The sequence below is a fragment of the Gavia stellata genome, chromosome 36 (genome assembly GCF_030936135.1).
Source record: "Gavia stellata isolate bGavSte3 chromosome 36, bGavSte3.hap2, whole genome shotgun sequence".
Classification (NCBI taxonomy): Eukaryota; Metazoa; Chordata; class Aves; order Gaviiformes; family Gaviidae; genus Gavia; species Gavia stellata.
Window position 1 is genome coordinate 961,949 of NC_082629.1, and position 20,701 is coordinate 982,649.

General features: G+C 54.4%; 3 protein-coding genes across 5 annotated transcripts; all 3 read left to right on the forward strand.

Annotated features, from left to right (window-relative positions):
* The first annotated feature begins 4,453 nt into the window (after positions 1–4,453).
* On the forward strand, positions 4,454–11,542 carry SMARCD1 (SWI/SNF related, matrix associated, actin dependent regulator of chromatin, subfamily d, member 1). Of its 2 annotated transcripts, XM_059832882.1 has the most exons (13): positions 4,454–4,621; positions 4,748–4,935; positions 6,042–6,084; positions 6,181–6,303; positions 6,605–6,727; positions 7,217–7,333; positions 7,665–7,766; positions 7,851–8,012; positions 8,123–8,220; positions 8,654–8,789; positions 9,148–9,270; positions 9,512–9,613; positions 9,843–11,542. In XM_059832882.1, exons 1-13 carry the CDS (start codon positions 4,454–4,456, stop codon positions 9,894–9,896), a joined length of 1,539 nt encoding a protein of 512 aa, XP_059688865.1. In that variant the 3' UTR covers positions 9,897–11,542. The 2 variants fall into 2 exon arrangements, with proteins under 2 accessions (XP_059688865.1, XP_059688866.1); XM_059832883.1 differs by lacking the exon at positions 9,148–9,270.
* A 1,041-nt stretch (positions 11,543–12,583) lies between these two features.
* On the forward strand, positions 12,584–18,074 carry GPD1 (glycerol-3-phosphate dehydrogenase 1). Of its 2 annotated transcripts, none has more exons than XM_059832888.1 (8): positions 12,584–12,624; positions 12,824–13,001; positions 13,653–13,793; positions 14,178–14,316; positions 15,269–15,381; positions 15,716–15,949; positions 16,140–16,246; positions 16,532–18,074. In XM_059832888.1, the coding sequence occupies exons 1-8, from the start codon at positions 12,584–12,586 to the stop codon at positions 16,626–16,628; spliced, it is 1,050 nt and encodes a 349-aa protein (XP_059688871.1). In that variant the 3' UTR covers positions 16,629–18,074. The 2 variants fall into 2 exon arrangements, with proteins under 2 accessions (XP_059688871.1, XP_059688872.1); XM_059832889.1 differs by having other exon boundaries at positions 13,722–13,793.
* A 1,895-nt stretch (positions 18,075–19,969) lies between these two features.
* LOC132320489 (cytochrome c oxidase assembly protein COX14 homolog) lies at positions 19,970–20,382 on the forward strand. The gene is made up of 2 exons (XM_059832913.1): positions 19,970–20,003; positions 20,104–20,382. Exon 2 carries the CDS (start codon positions 20,112–20,114, stop codon positions 20,268–20,270), a length of 159 nt encoding a protein of 52 aa, XP_059688896.1. The 5' UTR covers positions 19,970–20,003; positions 20,104–20,111; the 3' UTR covers positions 20,271–20,382.
* The last annotated feature ends 319 nt before the right edge of the window (positions 20,383–20,701 follow it).

The window sequence follows — 20,701 nt, forward strand, 5'->3', positions numbered from 1 at the left end:
CCCCGGGCCCGCAAGCGCACCGCCATTACACTCTAGGGTCAGTGGAAATTGGCCTCCCCCAGCCCCTGCCAGCCCCCAGGCCCCACACATCAAGTGAGAGCCCCCCCAGGGCTGAAGTGCTACTTATCTTTAAGAGCTTTTGCAATAAGTCTTTTTAGTAATTATTATTTCTAAACTGCAGTTTTGTTTTTATTATTGTCATTATTATTATTATTTGCTTCCTGACCAAAATTAGGAACTGGGGGTCAGTCCTTTGTATCCAGCGATCGCCCAAAGATGACGGGTCGGCCACATCCATAAATTTTCTTATGGATTTTTCCTAATGTTTCATTGCGTTTCATTTATTTATTTTCTTTCTTTCTCTTTCCCATTAAAGCTTTTAAAGATGGGGCTGGGATTTGACCTTGACGCTCACCTGTCGAAGCATCCACTTTTTTGTTTGTTTCTATCATGTCATCTGCATTTTATATTTCTTATATATAATATATATGACTATATATATATGTGTACATATATATATATATCTCTCTATATATGCATCATATCAGTGTAGATACCCATCTAGTAGCATTTAGGCCTTGTTCTTGTGCCATTTTTTTTTTCTGTTACTCATCTCTGAATGCCTTCAAGTGTATAAAGTGTTGAATTCTCTCTGGTATCTGTACTATGTACACACATTTTCATAGGAAGCACAATAAGATGACAGATGCATTGTACATCAATACCTGCTACTCTTAACGATGATATAAAGAATGATATAACTCATCAACACTGAGCCTTTCTCTCTTGCTGAGCTGCTGGAAATGCTCCCCAAGGCGGCAGGCAAGGACAGCATCATCCCAGGATGTTCTTGAAGGCATCGCTGAAATCCTGCAGCCAAGACCAAAGGGGGGGGGGGGGGGGGGCGCGGATAAAGCTTTGGTCCAGACTTCCAGCACTGTCTCTAAGCGTGCGCGTGAATACCAGCAACATCAGAGCTGATGTTGAATGGAGTGACATTAAAGCGTCCCTTTGCTAAGTGCTGTGCTAAGGCGGCAATTGCTCTGCGTACCTAAGCGAGCTCCGGCATCGCTGCCTGGTCCTGCGCTGCCACGTGAACACGGGGCTGGAGGATGGGAACTGACTTTTGCTCTCAAGTGGGGGAGGAGAATTAACATATGCACAGCTGCTAATCTTTGACAACTCTAACACTTCTGTGGTTTGGGACAGACACCTGAGATTAGGCAGAAATGAGTCACTAGCTTGAATATCACCTGGTTTTAATTTAACAAAGTTAGTAGCAGTTGTAGCACAAGCCATATGTAAACACAGTTTTTGTCCTAAAAATTTCCAGCTACAAAGCAAAAGTAACATGCCAGACCCAACACCAGGCATCCAAAAAAGCCCTCAGAACCCCATGGAGACTGAATAATAGTGAGTGGGCAGCGGGCAGGCAATACTGAAATGGCAAACTCCCCCCCGGTCACTTGGCTCTGCCATGTCCCTGTTGCTCCTGGAAATGGCAGAGGGGTGTTTTGCATTTAAATGACAACGGTCTTACTGCTATTCTGGTCCTTCTCTGCCAGAGCTGGTGCTGCAAAGGCCACGGGGTGGGCTTTGAATAGGAACAAGATAATATAGCTAAGCCCAGAAGGGAGTTAATGAACCTAAATTAATTGCAGCCAGCCACTGTGAGTAGCCAGAGCAGCTGACCATGCCTGCTCCCTCCACAGCGGCATTCACAGCAGCTCCTGTTGCAGGGGGCAGGCAGTCACCCTGTCCCTGCAAGCTGTAATCTCTTCCACAGCTCCCCATTAACCTGCTGGGCTGTGCTGGGAGCAGGTCACCCCATCCATTTGTCACAGCAAAGACGCATCCCCAGCCTCAGCACGGCTGTCTGAGGTTTCTGCTGCCGCTGGACATGATGTCTGTGAGCCACAGCCTGGAGCAGACTCGCAGAGGTGGTGCCTGGACCCCAAAGGCACCACAGCCGATGCAATTCCCATGGGTGCACAGCGGGTAGCCAGACAGGACACCAACGTGAGCAGCTCTCAGACATGAAGTGGAAAAGCTGCACGTTTTCAGACTCAAGGCTCCAATGCGCATGCGACTCGTGCACCATCAGAGCGTTGCAGGACAGCGTGCGCGGGCCGGGGAGCTTCAGCCTGTTCGGGATTACGGCGGCTCACGGATGGGCGCACCACGTGTGGGCTGCATGGGGCTGGCAGTCTGCAAGGTGTGTGGCGCAGGCAGTGTGTGTGCATCCACGTCTGTCACTCGGTGGTGCGAGACTCACGCTGTGCACAAGACAAGGAGTTAATTACATTTCACGGGAAGCATCTCTGACAATCCACGCGAGGACGGGGTGTGACACACCTAGGCCTGAGATGCTGGGAAGCACTTGCTTGCACGCTGCTGTGTTTACCTTGCGGATTGTGTGGCTGCTGAAACCCTACAGAGCAAGGATTAATCATGCAACATGCATATAACCACGGCAGAGATAGCATCACCTCTTCTCCTCCCTGGCAATAATTCCCGGTTACCATTTGCTCACTGCTAAAGCTGCCAGCAGAAACAGGCGCTGAGATATAATTACACAGTCCTGGATGCTGTTCGGCTGCCTGGAGCCAGAGCCATACTGCTTAGGGAAGAAGGTTTCAGAGGAGCTGCCTTGTGCCAGCAGGTGCAGTAAAATGAAGGTGCACGGGGTAGCGTTTCGCAAACCATTTCCACTGGGAGGAGCGAACCAACCAAACCCTCAGGGCAGGGGAAAGGAGAAAGGACACGCATAAGGAGGCACTGAGCCAAGGAAGCTGGGGTTATTTTTTCCCTGTGTTTCTTAGTAGCTAGTATCAAGGGACAGAGAGGACTGGTCAGAGAGCATCCCTGGGGACAGAGGGCTGGGGTCACACTCAGCTCAGCTCATGCAATGTGGGGTTTCTCAAGACCCTGCAGCTCACCTGCTCCCTGTGCCAAGCTGCGCAGCTCTCTAAGTTTCACTTCCCTCTCTCCACTTCTCAGGTTAGCTCTTGCTTTCTCTCACTCTCACCCTGCCTCACTCTGTGTGTCCCTCCCAGGAGCGCCAGGCAGCTTCCCAGCCTGGCCAAAAGGCTCCTGCCAGGCTTTAAGTCTCGGTCAGAGTTGCATCTGAACAATACGGAGCAGATAAGTTCCACTGCTTTTCCTCCCCATGAATATTTCATAAGGCTGCTGGGCGCCAAGCCTGTCGGAGGTGGCATTAAATTAACTGCACGGACACATGGATGCTGAGACAACAGTTAATGGCTGTGCTCAGAGCTTCATGTTTTTCATCAAGGATAGGAAATGCCGCTATCTGGCAGAAAAGATGCCAACACATCCCCACTTCTTTGCTCAGTCAACAATGCCAGGCACCGTACAGGACAGCCTCCGAAATGACCCATGATCATCATTAATTGCTTAATTAATACTTGTGGTGTGACTGCTCACTTGGCTTTTATTCACGGATTAATGCTCTCTGAGCAACGGCAAGGGTAAGGGCTCTGGGGGATAGAGAACTTAATGCTAATGCTTGCAGAAAGTGGCCTTTAATTCTTATGTTGTGCTTTCTGTAGCAACCCAAGTCACTGTCAAGGGAGATAGGAATCCTTTTCCTGGGTGCTCAGCCTAAACCTGAACAAACTGACTCCATTCATGCCCATTTATGCCTCCGTAAGCTTACTTCTTAAGATGTTAAGGATGGCAGCTCTGGTGAGAGGTGTTACTGCCAGGTCTGCACGTTGGACTCCTCCATCCCTGGGGCAGGCAAAGCCACCTTCCTCCGAGCACATCCCAGAGCAAGGGAGGCTTCAGGACCGGCATGTCTGGCAGTAGGCACGTATTTACAACAGCGAGTGCTACAGTTACGGCCTGGCAAGCGTGGGACGGTCACCCCAACCACCCTCAACGCCAGAGCAGCTCTGGCTGTAACAGCTCAGTGCTGCAGTGGAAATCAGCCAGGCTGAACGAGGACAGGAGAGGTCAGTGCGTGCAACAGCGGCTGAGGTGGGCAGGTGAGTCCCTGGGCACCCCTGAAGGGAGCTCGATGGCTGCCAGCCGGGGGATTCAAGGAGCTGCGACTTCTCTTGCAGGTGGTCTCGCACAGAGACGGGAGCCGGTGCACGGCCTGCTGCCTCTCCCACCCTGCTCCGAACACCCCCAGGACCCCCATGGCCCTTGCATCCCCCACAGGCTCCCCCTGAACAAGGCTCCCTGCACCCCCCGCCTTCACGGACCCTGCACCCCTCGCTGACGCCCCAGGACCCCCCCCCCGTCTCCCATTCACCCCCATGGCCTCAGCACTGCCAACACCCTGCACGCTCCCGCCGCCCCCTAGCGCGAGCCTCCAATCGGCAGAGGGCGGCGGTTGTGGGCGGTGCCTCGCTAGCGCGGCACCCGCGCGTACTCTCTGTGACGAACATCCGGTTCCGGCCCGTTCCCCTTTGTGCTGGAGAAGATGGCGGCGCGGGCGGGATTCCAGTCGGTGACTCCCAGCGGCGGCGGCGGTGGGGCCGCTGCCGGGGCCGGCGCGCTCGGGCCGGGCACGCCGGGCGGGCCGGTGCGCATGGGCCCGGCTCCCGGACAGGGCCTGTACCGCTCGCCGCTGCCGGGAGCCGCCTACCCGGTGAGGCGGGGGAGGGGCCGGCGGGGGCGCGCGGACCGGCGCTGCGCGGGGCGGGGCGGGAGGGAGCGGGGGCGGCGGGGACGGCCCCTCCCGGTGGGCACTGGACCGGTTTTCTTCTCTCCGCAGCGCCCCGGAATGTTACCGGGCAGCCGGCTGGCGCCACAGGGCCCCTCCATGGGGCCGCCCGGTTACGGCGGGAGCCCGGCGGTGCGGCCCGGGATGGCGCAGGCCAGCCTGGACCAGGCCCGCAAGAGGCCGGCGCCGCAGCAGCTCCAGCAGGTGCAGCCGCAGGCCGTGCCCAACCGCAACCACAAGTAAGGGCCGGCATCCCCGGGCAGCGGGGACATCCCGGGGCATCCCCGGGCAGCGGGGCGTCTCGGGGCATCCCGGGGCATCCCCGGGCAGCGGGGAGTCTCGGGGCATCCCGGGGCATCCCCGGGCAGCGGGGAGTCTCGGGGCATCCCGGGGCATCCCCGGGCAGCGGGGCGTCTCGGGGCATCCCGGGGCATCCCCGGGCAGCGGGGCGTCTCGGGGCATCCCGGGGCATCCCCGGGCAGCGGGGCGTCTCGGGACATCCTCTGCCCGGGCACAGACGCGTTGCCTCTCTCCCCAAAGGCCCCCACGGGGAGAAGCATGGTTTGGGGGTGCGGGCAGGCACCTCTGAAATCGGAGAGCGAGCAGTGAGTCCTCGCTGAAGCGGGGACTGTGCCGGGCACGGGGCAGTGGGAAGCGTCAGTCACTGGCTGTGCTTAGTGGCACAAAGCTTTTCTGTTCGGCTCTGTCTGGGGCGCTCTGCCTTCGTGTCATGCTTGGGCTTCTTTTTGTTGGGTGGCTGAAAGGGACGTCAGCCTTCTTGCGCAGCTCCTTCTCTGGGAGAGGGGGGCTTCCAGCAGATAAAAGACTAACGTGCAGCTAGACAAGAGCAAGTTTATGTAACGTTTCTGGCAGTATAACATGATGCCTTGGTAACGCTGGTAATTCATCCCTCGATTTAAAATGCGTCTCCTAGAAAACTCAATCTAAAGCTAATTGAGGCTAGAGAGTCACTTTGGCGAGGCGTTATGTCAGTATGCCCTTTCCAACTTGATATAACCCCACTTTCTAAGCTCTCGTAGGGGATGTGAAACGTTCAGGTAATCAGTTAGTCACACTGCTGCAGGGTTCGTCAGCTCTGCAATGCTGGAGGCCTGGCAGGGGCCGTGGGGAATAAAGAGCCTGACTCTGCGCTGACGGTAACGAGAAGTGCCTCTGAAAATGAGCCTGGGCCCAAGGCTGGCATCCAGGCTGAGAGCACTTCTAATGCCGTAGTACTAAACCAGAAAATAAGCCGTCATCTTGCTCCCTTCGTGAATGCCTACAGTTAATTTGCAGAAAGTGGTTGCCATTTTAATGCCTGTGTGTGCATCTCCTTCCTCAACAGTGCTAAAAAGAAGAAGATGGCTGACAAAATTCTACCTCAGAGGGTGAGTGGTGTGCGCAGTTGCAGCCTGTGTTGATACGAAGTAGACTGGAGAAGTGTTGGGGAGCTGACAGTGATTTGCATTCTCGATTGGCTGCAGATTCGTGAACTTGTACCCGAGTCTCAGGCCTATATGGACTTGCTGGCCTTCGAAAGGAAATTGGACCAGACCATCATGAGGAAACGCTTGGATATCCAGGAGGCTTTGAAGCGACCCATTAAGGTAGGGAAGGGCGGCGTTCATGGTTATTGTAAGCAAGGTTTGGAGGCTCTTACTTTAGTTAAGACAGTAGGAGGGCACTAAAGCTTGGGTCGTGTCCCTGTAAGCGTGGCGTATCAGGAATCTTAATGCTCCAGACGTAACCAAGGAGTGGAAACAGAAATGCCTCTTTCCTTGCTGTCTGCCCTGGGAGAGGGAGAATATGAGGCAGCTAAAACCATTAAGCTTAGTTTTAGTAAAACATAAACAAGGTAGTCAGCCCTTTATTTCAGAATTAACACTGAGCCGATGCTTTTTCTCTTAGCAAAAACGAAAGCTACGTATTTTTATCTCCAATACCTTCAATCCAGCCAAGTCGGATGCAGAGGATGGTGAAGGAACAGTCGCGTCCTGGGAGCTTCGGGTGGAAGGGCGGCTGCTGGAAGATGTAAGTGTGAGATACCCAGCCACAGAGGTGACTTTATGGATCTGGAATTGGCAATGAAACCAGTTTCTTGGTGACTGAGAGCGTAGCTAGGGGCTTGATATCCTCCTTCATCTCTGTTTTCCAAGGAGTCTGATGGTGACGAGACCGAGCGCCCAACTTGGAGACCGATGGGTATCCCCATGGCAGGACATGAGTTATACAAAGTTCTTATAGCTATAAGAATTAATGGTGAGAGCAGATCAGTGGCACTTGTGTACCCTGGCTCTGAGAAGCAGGGCACTTGCATTGTATGTAATTGCTGAGCGATTTAATTCCTGCGAGCTCATCTTTAACTGCAGTCTTTCACTTTCTGACTTGGAACATGATTTTCAAGCACATGTTGGTGAATTCGGGTGTTCAGAACTTAAAGGAACGCTGTCGTGCACGGTGGCTGTGCTTGAGTGCTGAGACTTCCTGTCCTAACACTTTTCCTTCCTGTGTTGCTTGCAGTCTGCTTTGTCCAAATACGATGCCACCAAGCAGAAAAGAAAGTTCTCATCCTTCTTTAAATCTCTGGTCATTGAACTTGATAAAGACCTGTATGGCCCTGACAATCACCTAGTAGAGGTGAGCTTCTTTTTGCAGTGTTACCTCTAAAAATGGGTTGGTGTTTCAGCAGGCAGGGTTTGTATATCACTTGCAACTTGAGAGGTGGGGGATACTTAAGGTTTGAACAAGTGGCTGAGAGCCAGGAGCTCTTGAATTCTTATCTTAGCTTTTCCTCTGACTTGCTGGGGGTCTGAACAAATGTATTAACTCTTGTTTCAGGCTGTCAGTGGGAATAAGGTAAACTTTCTCTAGGTGGGTGGGATTTACTGGCAAGCTTGTCGGGTGCCAAGCAGCAGGAGCAAAGGGAACCAAGTCTGGGGGTGCTTCTAAATGCCCTCTCCTGTTCCAGTGGCACAGGACTGCTACAACTCAGGAGACAGATGGCTTCCAGGTGAAGAGGCCGGGAGATGTAAATGTGCGCTGTACTGTCCTTCTGATGCTGGATTACCAGGTAAGATATTGGGAGTAACAGTGCTGGGCACGTACTGTTAGCTGTGTCTGTGGCCATCTCACCTTTCTGTGCTTTTTGTTTCAGCCTCCCCAATTCAAATTGGATCCCCGCTTGGCTCGTCTCTTGGGGATTCACACTCAGACCCGTCCAGTGATCATCCAGGCATTGTGGCAATACATCAAGACCCACAAGCTCCAGGACCCCCATGAGCGGGAGTATGTCATCTGTGACAAATACCTCCAGCAGGTAACAGTGTGGCTGGAACGAGCGACTGTTTCAGCTTTTCTTTGTCAGCAGGCAGTGATCGCTGGCACTGAGCTCCTGTTCCTTTCCTTAACCCTGTGTTTCTGTCACAGATATTTGAATCTCAGCGGATGAAGTTCTCTGAAATCCCACAAAGACTTCATGCCTTGCTTATGCCCCCAGAACCGATCATCATTAATCATGTGATCAGGTGAGACTGGTCTGCTTGACTTCACATTTTTAGGAAGAAGAGCGGAAGGGATGGATGAGGCTGGCATAGGAAGATGATGTAATATGTTCTGATTTTCAGCTGCAGTTCCCCTGTTGCCTGTCATTGTTTCTTTGTACAAGAATAGCCGCCTCTTTCGTTTACCGCATCGCTCTTTTCCACAAGGCACTCCCACGTTCATGCTGTCCTTTACATTACGCTTTTGCAGATAGAAGTCTGCTTGGAACAATCACTTGGTCCTTGTGCTGCAAAGCCATCAGTGGAGCTTTGCTGCTTGGTGTTAGAGCTGAAGCTAACACTATCATGGCTTGTCCCTGCCTGCAGTCCCTATGATGCGTCATCCTAGAGGAGCTACAATTTGGTACTTTCTTGAGCTACTCGCTTATTTTGGCTTCTTTCTTGTGGATGCCCCTAGTGTTGACCCAAACGACCAGAAGAAAACAGCTTGCTATGACATTGATGTGGAGGTGGATGATACCTTGAAAACTCAGATGAATTCCTTTCTGCTGTCCACAGCCAGTCAACAGGAAATTGCTGCTCTGGATAACAAGGTAGGAATAGCTCCTTCAGGTCTGCCCTCCTCATCACTAGGTAGGAATGTGTCTCTGGAGTAGGTGAGCCCTGAACCGGACAGGAGTTCAGCTTTGCTCTGTTGTGCATTTGGAGGCTGGAGTGGGGTCAGCCATGCTTACAAACAGGTGGCTTTACCTGGAAGCGTAATTTTAAAGCAAATGGTCATTGGGAAAACTGGTAATATTCAGAGCAGGAAACTGGGAACTGAAAATCCTGTCTGATAGGTATAAGTCAACCAGGGAGTATAAGAATTCACCTTTGTGTTGGGTCTCTTGATGTTTCTGTCTGACTTTTTCCCCTATTTAGCAGTTTACTTGCTGCACTTATCTCCTTCAGATTCATGAAACAATAGAGACAATTAACCAGCTGAAGACCCAGCGTGAGTTCATGCTGAGCTTTGCCCGAGATCCTCAGGGCTTCATCAATGACTGGCTACAGTCCCAGTGCCGGGATTTAAAGGTAAAAGCTTTGTCTTGTGTGGAAGGTGGATCCAGTCGCACGCTTCCCTCATTATAACCCGCTCCCACAGAGAGAGAGGCAATTTCCTGCTCAGAAAGAGAGACTAGAATTGGAGTCAGGCGTAAGAACCTGACCTGACTGTACTGAAATTTCTTTGAGGAAAGGGGAGGGGGTGTGGGTTCGCTCAGCACAGCCAGAGCTTTTACACTCCCTGAACTGTTTTGTCCTTTGTGCTCTCCAGACAATGACTGATGTTGTTGGGAATCCTGAAGAGGAGCGTAGAGCTGAGTTCTACTTCCAGCCGTGGGCTCAGGAAGCCGTGTGCAGATACTTCTACTCCAAGGTGAGCGTCCCCGAGCAGGGGTCCCCCTCTGTACCCGGTGGCTCAGGGTACCCGTCACTCCTTGCTGCCAGCGGAAAGTGGCAGTGCTAAGCTTCACTTGTAGACAGTGCTTATGCATAGTGGTCCCAGTGTGAGTTCCCCCTTTTCCAGCTGGGTCCTGTGTTACTTGGATGCTGTGGTGCTGCACCATCTGAGTATGTTAATGCTGCGATTCTGGCTTCTCTTGCAGGTGCAGCAAAGACGGCAGGAATTGGAGCAGGCCCTGGGAATCCGTAACACATAGGCTGCTCCGCTCCTCCCCAACCAGAAGGCATCACAGCTATTTGTGGAGACAGAGAGCTGCAGAGTACACTGTTAAGGCTCACATAATCCCACTCCAGCAGCGAGGCCCGCATCATTATTCATCCTGGCATTGTCCCTGTTGGGGCAACTCCAGGACACTTGGGGTCTTCTGGGGTGTGGCAAACAGACAGGCTTCAACGAGCACACATTTCTACCTGGTTTTCTTCCTGACTGTTGCCTTGTCAGTCCCAAGGCTTCCGAGAGCCTCCCCTTGACTCCGCACTGCCTGTAGTGTCCCCAGTAGCCAGTATGACTGCTGACTTGGAGCCTTTCTTAAGTTCAGAATCCACAGCCCATTCCTCCCCAACTGGGATCTAGTTGTGGCACACAAGACCTGGCTCTGGGAAGCCTGGATCAGCTGTAAAGGTGGAGTTCTGTGGCTAGTTTCTTCCCTGCCTCGTTTTATAGCAAGGTGCCAGGAGATGTAGTGGGCAGGATGCCATGAGTTGACATACCTCCCTGCCCTTACTCCCTCGCTCGGAGGGTGCTGCTGCACTGGGCTGCCTCATAGGTCACTCTCCTCCTTGAGGAAGTTACTGGACTGTGTAGGGAATTGCTTCTTCCCTTGTCCCTCTTTCCCTGCCCCGTTCCCTTTGTGTTCTTTGACAGACTGTCCTAGGCCAGGATCACAGGGGAGATGAGGCATTGGCTTACTGCAGGGATGTGGAAGCATTGGAGTGGTGGGATTTCTCTGCACTTCAAAAGACCTACACTTGCGGTTCCAGCAAGCCATCTGGCTGCTTGTTTTCCCTGTAGCAGGGAGAGGGGATGCAGCAGCTGCCTGATGGAATTGTGCAGGGGCACAGTGTTGTAGGCTCATTCCTTTGGGACAGTTATCCTGTGTCACTTGCTGTGGGGACCAGAGGCTTCTTCGTATGGATCTGAGGGTGTAACAGGACAGTCCTTGGGAATGGACGTAGCTCCAAGCATATGCGAGTTAGCAGGTGTTTCCATGCTGAAGCTCTTTTTAGTCAAGTTTTAGGTTCTGGAGCTGCCATAAGGCCCAGCATGGTTCAGGAATGAACAAGTAGATTTTCTCTACTGTGGGGAATAGCAGCCCAGATGAGTCTTCATGGAATGAGTTACTAGTGGAGTAGTAGTCAGGTGTAAGAGAATGGCTTCTCTTAATCCTGATCTCAGTATTTCTGCTCGGGACTGTAATGCAAATGGACTTGAAAGTTGGTCATATTCTCTTGGAATAGCTGCAAAGTTGTGTTACTGACAAACCCCCCTCATCCCCACACCCAGCTTTGGTGTGGTTGGGAAGGTTGCTATGAATTTGGGAGCCTGGGTGGCCCTACTCCTTGTGTCTGTGTTCCTACATGTCTGTGAGTGATAGACTCTCGACTTTCCTTCTCCTTTGCCCCCTTATGAAATGGCTCCTCTGTGGTCCTGGGGTGAAGGTCTTGGTGCTGATGAAGCAGCCCACTGACTCCTCAGGGTAGTCACACATGAAGGATGCCGAGTACTGCGTAGGCAAACATAGCTGTTGCAGGATAACTGCTTTTCTTAACTGAGTATTATGGTTTTTTCCATGGACCAAATTTTTTTTTGTACTGTATCCTTGTAGATGTCACCCAGTTTTAATAAAAGCCTCCTGTGAAGGAAGCTGTTCTCCCTCCTTCTGTGTTGACAGCACACTTTCTCTCAGCAGCTGCCTTGGTGGATGACATTTCATGTACTTGCCTGGGAAGGGACAGGGTTATCTCCACTTCTTTATTTTTTTATTTTTTTTAACAAAGCCAACTGCATTAAGAGAGGGGAGAGAAAATGTTCGTCATATTTTGGCCTTTTATAGAGAGTCTTTCATGTAAGGATCTCCTGGCTTGCAGAGTCTGCTAAGCCTTTGCAAAGTGCTTTTGTGGTAAACAAAGTAACTTGAGCAAAACTGGAAATCCAGTGGCCAAGCTGCTGATAACATCTCGTCAGCCCAGTTTCCACACACTGCTGCCTTGCAGAATTGTGACAGCCTGTTACAAGCCCCATGGGAGTCAGGCATAATTTTGAGGAAACTATTAAAGTTTACATACAAGGGTTTAAAACCATGCAAAAGGGGCATTATTCTCTTCACCCTGCCTTGTTTATAAGGGCAGAAATGTAATGCTTTACAGAAAACCTGTAAGCCTTTGTTGCGGGGGCAAGAGATCCTCAGTGTATAGAAGAAAGGGCAGTTTGCCTAAGGTCAGGCAGTTAGTGCTGCTGCTTAAGGCTGTGAGGTCATGGCAGGAGTTGTGTCCTGGGTCTGCAACCAGATGGTTCCTATTTCTTACTTGGGGAAAATTAAAAAAGCAATTTTAGGAAGAGGGGGAAAGTACAATACTTTTATGCAGAAAAAAGGGGAGAGCGGTTGGGCTGACTCCCAGTTCTGCTGAGATTTGGGATCTGAGCTATTTCACCTTTGCTTCAGGGGAGCCATTTGCACCTGCAGCGCAGCCCCCCATTGCCGCCCACCGGGCTGTGCGGGCTGTGCCTGGGAAGGCGGCGGGGTCCGCCGCCCCGGGGCATGGGTGCCCGGTTTCCCCGGGGGCGAGGCGGGGCCAGAGGCGGGACGGGGCCGCCCCTGTGCCGGGCAGCCTTGAAATACCAGCGGCGGGCTCAGCGCTGCGCAGTGCCCCGGCTCTGCGCACCATGGGTGGCAAGAAAGTCTGCATCGTGGGCTCTGGCAACTGGTGAGCACCCGCTGCCCGGACACCCGGGTCCCCTCTTCGAGCACAGCGCGGTCCCCATCCTCCCCAGTGCCCCCCAGTACACGGTGCAAGCCGTCCCCATTTCACAAGGACCCCTGTGCGTGTGACCTGGGGCGCACTGGGCTTGCTGGTGCTAGCGGCCTCGGTGCCCACTGCCTACAGCTCTGCTCTGCCCATGCAGGGGCTCAGCCATCGCCAAGATCGCTGGCAGCAACGCAGCGCGGTTGAGCACCTTCGAGAACCAGGTGAACATGTGGGTGCTAGAGGAGGAGGTGGGTGGCCGGCGGCTCACCGACATCATCAACACGGAGCACGAAAATGTCAAGTACCTGCCAGGGCACAAGCTGCCACCCAACGTGGTGAGTGTGGCCCACGGGCGGCTTCTCCGCTGAGTGCAAGGGCCGGTGCTGACAGCCGGGCTCACTGGCGAGCGGTAATAAATAGCTGTGCTGGGAGCTGCTGGAGCCCTGGTGTCCGGGGCACCAGGGGTGCGAAGGTAGGGGATGCACGGGGATGCACTGGGCTGCATGGGACTCAGTTACACCCTCCCGGTGACCTTGATCTGCGCTTGGACGAGCTGCAGCCCTGGCTGCTCTCGCTGCCCACCTTTGCCCCCGCTCTGGCATCCTGCGGGCTGGGCTTGAGGCCATGTGGCTGCCTCCGAGCTGGCATCAGCAGCATGCGAAGAGCCCGCGGAGCCTGCTGCCCCACGGCTGTACGCTCAGCCCCACAGCCCGCACTGGCCTCCTGAGGCTCCTAGAATGACCCCAGCTCTTTGCACCACCTTCATGGGACCGGCTCGGGCTGCCTTTGCCCTGCTCTGCTCCAGCCCCTCTGTCCTGCCAGCCCTGGAAGGGGACCTTGGGGCAGCGACTTTGTGCCCTTCCTTCCCTTACAGGGAAGCCCCCAGCAGTTGCTCTCAAGCTCCTGCTCCCCTTGTTCCGGATTCAGGACACACTCACTGCACAACTACAGACACAAGTCCCTGATGCCAGTCACGCTCTCTTCAGGTAGCAGAGCCCGACCTGCTGAAAGCCTGCGCTGGGGCTGACATCCTCCTGTTTGTGGTGCCCCACCAGTTTATCTGCAAAGTCTGTGACCAGCTCAAGGGCCACGTGAAGAAAGATGCTGTTGGGGTGTCGCTCATCAAGGTGCGAGCAGGAGCGCTGCCCGGGCGGCACGCTGGGCCAAGGGGGCTTAGCTGGCAGCAGCCTGGCTCGGAGAGGCTGCAAAGGGAATCCTGGGGTTTTGGAGCAGAAAGTGGGCTCCAGGGTTATGGGGGGGTGTGGGGAGAGTGGGAAGGGAGGGCAGAGTCTTCGGGGGGGATTTGGAGGGATATTGGTGGAGGGGAAGGGTGAGGGCATGTGGGGGATCTCAAGTGCTGTGAGGAGTGGGGTGCAGCTGAGCACTGGGGGGGCTGTCGGGATGAGAGTCGGAGCATTGCAGCACAGGGAATGACGGGATTGGGGCAGGTGGGACCAGGTCTTGGGGAGGGGGAGGGCAGATGCTCATCTCTGTCCCTGATTGTCTCCCAGGGAGTGGACGAAGGACCAGATGGGCTGAGGCTGATCTCAGACATTATCCATGAGAAACTGGGAATAGAGATGAGCGTCCTTATGGGGGCCAACATTGCTAATGAAGTGGCAGAAGAGAAGTTCTGTGAAACAACCATTGGTAAGGAGCCAAGATCCCTCCTCATTAGGAGCCTTCACTTCTGACAAGCAGGAAGAGGCGAAGGGGTGAGCATGGTGCAGCTTAAACTACAGCTGCCTAGGGTGAGCCGGCCCTTTTTCCCCGTGGAGGCAGTGAGACGCCATAGGAGTTGGATGAACTCATTCACAGGGTTTACGATGTGATTGCTGTCTTCGTTAAAAACAGAGTTGTGTGTCTAAAAGTTCCTGCCAGCACAGACTCTGAGCACCAGGCAGTCTGCCTGGCGCAAATGAAAGGGGGGGACGCCAAGAGGACCTTTAGGAAATAAGAGTTCCTACCTTCATTTCCTTGGGCTTCAAGGGACGCTCACCTGGATCTCATGTTATTGCCAGCCAGGGCTGCTTGAAAGTTCATCTGGTGACTGTTCCTGACATCCTCCATGCTGTTTGTGAATCATGCACAGCAGCCAAAACCAACAGAACAGTTTGCTGCGTTAGAAGTTACGGGATTCAAAGTGTCTGTGTTTTAAACAAAAGCTAACACGCTGTGCAGGAGGCTGCAGAGACTGGAGAGGTATAAGCAGAGCAAGCTGTCACTGCGACACACAAAAACGCTCTCGTGCAGGATGCTGCAGGAACAGGGAGAACAGCAATCTCCAAATCCAAATTTGCAGCCTTTGAAGATGCCTTTAATCTACTGGGCATGTCATTTGTCTTGTTGACACAGCAGTAGGGATCGTCCCCGTCTTCTGGGAATTCCAAGGTTAAATCTTGCTTATCTGCCAGGCAATGTGTGCTTGGCACTTTGCAGACCTGCAAATGTTTAGCAACGTCCATCAGTTGGGCAATAGGTTCCTCTCGCTGCACTAGCTGCAAGGGCTATGCTGCAGGAACGCACCACTGGGCAGGAGAGCAGCACAGTCCTACCTTAGGGTCTCCCCATCATCTTCCCCCATCTCCCTTTGTCTCATCAGGCTGCAAGAACATGCAGCATGGGCGGATGCTGAAGGAGCTGATGCAGACACCGAACTTCCGTGTGACGGTGGTGCAGGAAGCTGACACCGTAGAGATCTGTGGGGCTCTCAAGGTGGGTGAGCCGCTCACTGGGGTTTGTAGGTCTTGGTTAGTGGAGCCTGCGGTTTTCTAGGGCTCTGCAGGGAGCTCTGGGGAGGAGGCTGCCAGTTGAATAAACCCTACTGGGTATCGCACTGTGGCTCGCTGAGACCGTTGGGTCAAAGGCCAGACTTTGGAGGGAACTGTGGATGTGTCCTCCTGTTCAGCTGCTTGCAGGGATGATGGTCACTGGCATAGGCAGGGGCAGGCAGGAGCCTGTGCTTGGGGTCACACAGGCAGCTCATAGACACAGCAAAGCCCTGAGCTCCACTGGGAACAGGTCCCTCTATGCTGCTGTTGTTTTCCAGAATGTTGTGGCTGTAGGAGCTGGTTTCTGTGATGGGCTTGGCTATGGAGACAACACGAAGGCCGCCGTCATCCGTCTGGGACTGACAGAGATGATTGGTTTTGCCAAACTCTTCTGTAAGGGCCCCGTCACCTCCTCCACCTTCCTGGAGAGCTGCGGGATTGCTGACCTCATCACTACTTGCTATGGTGGCCGCAACCGCAAGGTGGCTGAGGCTTTTGCCAAGACCGGGAAGGTAAGCAGAGCAGGGAGCAGGCAACATTGACATCTGCATCAACCTGCTGAGCTGGCAGCAGGATGGACCCAATTAGAACCGTGGCAACCTGTCTTCACTCACCGAGTGCTACAACCTGGCTCCAGGGAAGGAACGTGGGGCAGTGGATGGGGTTGCAGGGTCCAGCTCCCTCACTGTTGGGTTGTTTCAGTCTATTGAGCAGCTGGAGAAGGAGATGTTGAATGGGCAGAAGCTGCAGGGTCCCCAGACGTCTGCTGAGCTTCATCGCATCCTTAAAAGCAAGAACGTAGTGGAGAAGTGAGTGTTCTCATCTCCCTTGTCTGCTCTTTCGGGGTGGGGCTGGGATCTTCCCTGCCGCTGTGGGAGGGGAAACCCACCCATAGTGTCTCTGCTGTTCAGGTGAATCTCTGCACTGCCCACATCAAACCAGCTGGGCAGGAGCGGCCTGTTGGATGAGGCACCATGCCACTGTCCCACCTGCTCCTGCCCACTGGTCCTGCATGTCGCCGCAGAAGTTGAGGTGTTCTGACTCTGCCCGCTCTGGTGACAGTGCAGGGGGTGACTTTGTTCATCCGCCCACAGGTTCCCCCTCTTCACAGCTGTGTACCAGATCTGCTATGAGGGCAAACCTGTTACGGATGTCATCAGGTGTCTCCAGAACCACCCTGAGCACATGTAAGCGGGCTCTGCCTGCAAAACCACTGATCCTGCCGACATGAGCGGAGAGCTCCTGCCCACACCAACTTGCTGCTTTGTAAGGAGTCCGGATTTCCTGTGAGCCTTTGCAGAGTGCTGGAAGGGCAGAGGTTCCTTTTCTGAGCCCTGGACACTGCCAGCCTCAGCCCGGCATCTGCACAGAGGTACCTGCTGATCTCCTGTCTTTGAAGGGCTCGTTTAGCTTCTGCTGTTGTCTAGGGTCTGCCCTGAGAGGGGCCGAGCGTCTTCCTCCTTTCACTTTCTCTTGCCATGATGGATTCAGTTCTCGGAGGGACTCTGCCAGGTCATCTTGATTGATAGGGGCTGTGCAGGAGGCACTGCCTGGGAGGACAAGCTTTGCTATTAGCCCCATGGGGCCACTTTGCATGATACCAGCCCTTTCCTGCTTGCTGCTGTTGCTTTTGGCTTAACTGTCTCATGGAGAGGGCACAGTTCCCTGCCAGGCTCCACCAGGGTGAGTGAAGCTCCTCAGGACTTTCAAAGGGACTGAGAATCACTCTTCTTTCTAAGAAGCACCAGCACAGAAAATAGCATTCTTTGCCACCCTGCCTTATGCTGCTTCCCCAACCACCACCAGTGGCTCCTGCCGAATGGTACAGCCAATGCTTTGCATGTGAGGGCAGCCCCAGAGTGAGACTTTAAAACTTGTTTATTTAGACTCTTTGCTTTCACAATCAAACCTGGCCCCTGCACCCAGGGAACTCCCCTGTTGTCACAGATCTGCCTGTGCTAATTCCATGCCCACTGACTGTCCCCGAACAGCCTTTCTCCCTTGTATCGGTTTGTCCTCTGGCTGGCTTTGGCAATGCAGGGACCAACTGCCCCAAAGTCTTTCTGAGCAGCTGGCAGGCTCTGTGACCCTTGGCAGTGTACCTGACAAAGCAGTTGTTGCTTTTAGATGAATGATCCACAGCAGCTTTTTGCCTTCTCTCTGCCTTGCTCCAGTCTGTGCCTTAGCCTGGTCTTTGCTTCTACGCGTGGCTTTCTAGGAGCTGAGAAAGCAGGTTCCACACTTACTTTCCCTGCTGCCCCTCCTGCAAGTGTGCTGGAAACTGCCCGCTAGCACAAGGGGCAGCAATGGACATGTGATCCTCAAGATGTACAAGGAGACCTCCAACATCACAGGAGAGGACAGAGGTCTCATGCCTCATGCTATGCCTTTCAAACTTGCCCCTTGTCCGGCTGGGTGCCACGTGCCTCTCTGGTCCTCTGAAGCTGGCTCACTCCGCTTGTGTTTGCTCAGACCAGCATGTCCAGCGGTTCACTGATCCCTGTCTGGGCTGGCAGGCCGGAGCTGCTGCAGGTCTCACTGTCCACCACCGTTCCGAGTCCTAGTTCCGCTGGCTTTCTGCCTAGCAGTGTACTTTATGAACGTTTAAAATAATAATAAACTCAGAGAGGAGAGGGGAGACGCGCTCTTTGCTCTGTGGCTCCGGTGCCTCATTGTCTTTGTCCGATGCCTGCTGGACTTGCTAAGAGTGCAGAACAGGGCACTGTCAGTTCCCTCCTGGCTCTGCATCCTCATGTGCTGTCCCAGAAACAGCAAGAATGCCCCTGCAGGTCACTGTTCAGTCACAACATAACACAATGTCCCACTTGCTTTTTCTCAGCAGTGGTTCCAGTGTTAAGGTTTGGCTGTAGGACCGAAGAGCGTTGAGGTTGTGATGTTGAACTGGGTACAGAATCCTACCTCTTCTACCTGGGGCCTGCAGGAGCTGGGCCAGGACCCCACTGCGCCCCATGTACCCCAGGCCTCTCCTTCTCTGATGTCTTGGCTTCTTGGGACATGCTGTGTTTTTTTATTCATCTCTTTCTTTGCAACTGCTTTTCCTGGACTTGCCTTGCCGTGTTTCTTTGAAATGCATCTTGTACTGAGTGACCTTTCCAGGACTGTTAGCCCTCTGCTCAGCCTCTTGCTAGGGGAATTTAATCTGCTGGCGCTGCAGTTGTTTCTGTACCTTTTATTAGACACGCTTTCTCACTAGGCACCCTACGACCTTTAAATTCAACTGAGCTATCGTACGAAAAGTAGCCAGCATGGGCTTTCTCTAATGAGGAACTTTTTATTGAGGTTGGAGGAGGGATGAAGGAAGTCCAGCATGTTCCTGCAGGGCTGGCACAACTTCTCCTTCCCTTTGTCTCAAAATGCTTCAGGAATCCCACCTCAGGTGTTTGGACATGAGGCTCATACAGGAGAGAGGGTCTCGGAGGTCTCCTCCCTAGACTCAGGACAGTCCCTCACCGTGGCTTGCTAAACTCTTGCCAGGACCTGCCTGGAGCTGCAGCAGGATCTAGAATTGTGTTTTGGACTTGCATTTAGCTGTTAGCTCCTCGGCCACGGAAGTGCTTTGTGCATCCCTCCTCGTGGGGGTTTCTTTGACACTGTGCTGCTGGCAGTGCCCCAGTCCCTGCAGGCCCTCCCGGCAGTTGCTGAAGGTCCCAACTCTCACTGGGGGGGGTAGTGCACAAGTCTCCAGCTTTTAGACACCCTATGCCTTGCACTAGAGCTGGAGTTCATGAGCTATAAAAAGTCTTCCCTTTGCCATTTGGAGTTATGTTCTGCAGCCTCAGCACATCCAGGCACTGCAGGACGCTGCAGCCTTGGGAGCTGCTGCTGTGCAGCGGCCTGGGGAGAGGACAAAGGCGCGGGAGGGAGCCTGACTCTTGCAGCCTCAGTGCGTGCCAGAGCCCTCAGAGCAGCGCAGTGCTGTGCCAGCAGTATTCAAATGCTAGCAGGGAGCTCTGGGAGGAGAGCACCACTCCCTGCCAACAGCTGCCCCAACACTTTTGGAGGAGCGTGGTGTCCTAAAGTCCTCTTGAAGGAGCCTCTCTGCCTGCGAGCAGAGGCTGGGCCCTGGGGAAGCGGAGCGAGGCCTCCGCGTGCCTCAGCACTGCAGCGCGCCTTCGGTGGCCTTTGCTCCATCCCCTGCGCAGCTGAGGTCAGGCCCCTCAGGGCTGCTGGCGCCTCAGCCTCACGCGGGGTGACCTGTGGTTGTGCCTGGTGGTGAAAGGCCCAGCTGAGAAAGGCCAGTATCAAGGGAAGTGCTGAGGAGAGCGGGGCCGGGGGGGCAGCAGCGCGGGGCGGCCATGACCTGGAGGGCTGCGACGGGCGCCTGAAGCGACGCCGGAGGTGGAAGAGCGGCAGCGCCGCCGTCCCCCGCGAGGGGGCGCCGCAGGTCCCGCGTGAGCTTCCCGCCTCCGCGGACTACACGTCCCAGAGGGCAACGCGGCGGCACCGCCCCCGCGCCGCCCACGTGACGGGAAGGAGGCGGGGCCCTGGCCGGAAGCGCCCTGCAGCGGAACCGCACGCCGGTGGTACCGGAGCCCGAGGGCGCAGGTACGGGGATGGGGGTAGGGGACGGGGGGCGGCGATCCCGGCGGGACGGGGCGGGGGGGGGAGCCCTCCCGGCCCCGCTGACCGCCGCCTTGTTTTGCAGGCGCAGACATGGTGTCCGGCAAGCAGCTGGCCGACTTCGGCTACAAGGCCTTCTCCGGCTCCATGGCGCTGCTGACCATCTACGGCGGGTACCTGTGCGGCGTCCGCGCCTACCGCCTCCTCCAGCGCCGCCGGGAGCGGCAGGCCGCGGCCGGCCCCGAGAACTGAGGGGGGAGAGCCGGTACCGCGTTTCCCGGATGGGGGGGAAGCAGGGAAACGTCCCCGCGGCCTCCCCCGGCTGGGGAGGGAGCTGGAGCCCAATAAAACCGCTGTGACCAGGCCCGAGCGCGGTGCTGCGTGGTGTGTGCCCCAACCAGCGCCCAAGGGGGCCCCTCCCGCCTCAACGGTGCTTCTCGGAGGCAGCAGCCCCGCTGCTCAGAATCACAGAGAAAGGGCAGACCCTGTCCTTGATTTTATTTTCTCAAGATGAAACCTATCACCCAAGTTTCTGAAGCATTTTAATCGGAGATAAGAGTAAACAACGGTATAAAACGGTAACAACTCAAGAAGTTTCCAAAATTCTGCTCATGATTGACACACAGGTCTTCCATTGCCCCCAAGTACCATAGAATAAAAAAAAAAAAAGCAGAGCCTACAGT

Bases quoted from the DNA above. Each gene is read 5' to 3' on its own strand.
- SMARCD1 (XM_059832882.1), top strand. From the start codon at position 4,454: ATGGCGGCGCGGGCGGGATTCCAGTCGGTGACTCCCAGCGGCGGCGGC. The intron at 4,622-4,747 runs GTGAGGCGGGGG...TTCTCTCCGCAG, and splicing joins TGCCGGGAGCCGCCTACCCG to CGCCCCGGAATGTTACCGGG. The intron at 6,728-7,216 runs GTAAGTGTGAGA...TGTTGCTTGCAG, and splicing joins AAGGGCGGCTGCTGGAAGAT to TCTGCTTTGTCCAAATACGA.
- GPD1 (XM_059832888.1), top strand. From the start codon at position 12,584: ATGGGTGGCAAGAAAGTCTGCATCGTGGGCTCTGGCAACTG. The intron at 12,625-12,823 runs GTGAGCACCCGC...CTGCCCATGCAG, and splicing joins ATCGTGGGCTCTGGCAACTG to GGGCTCAGCCATCGCCAAGA. The intron at 16,247-16,531 runs GTGAGTGTTCTC...ATCCGCCCACAG, and splicing joins AGCAAGAACGTAGTGGAGAA to GTTCCCCCTCTTCACAGCTG.
- LOC132320489 (XM_059832913.1), top strand. From the start codon at position 20,112: ATGGTGTCCGGCAAGCAGCTGGCCGACTTCGGCTACAAGGCCTTCTCC.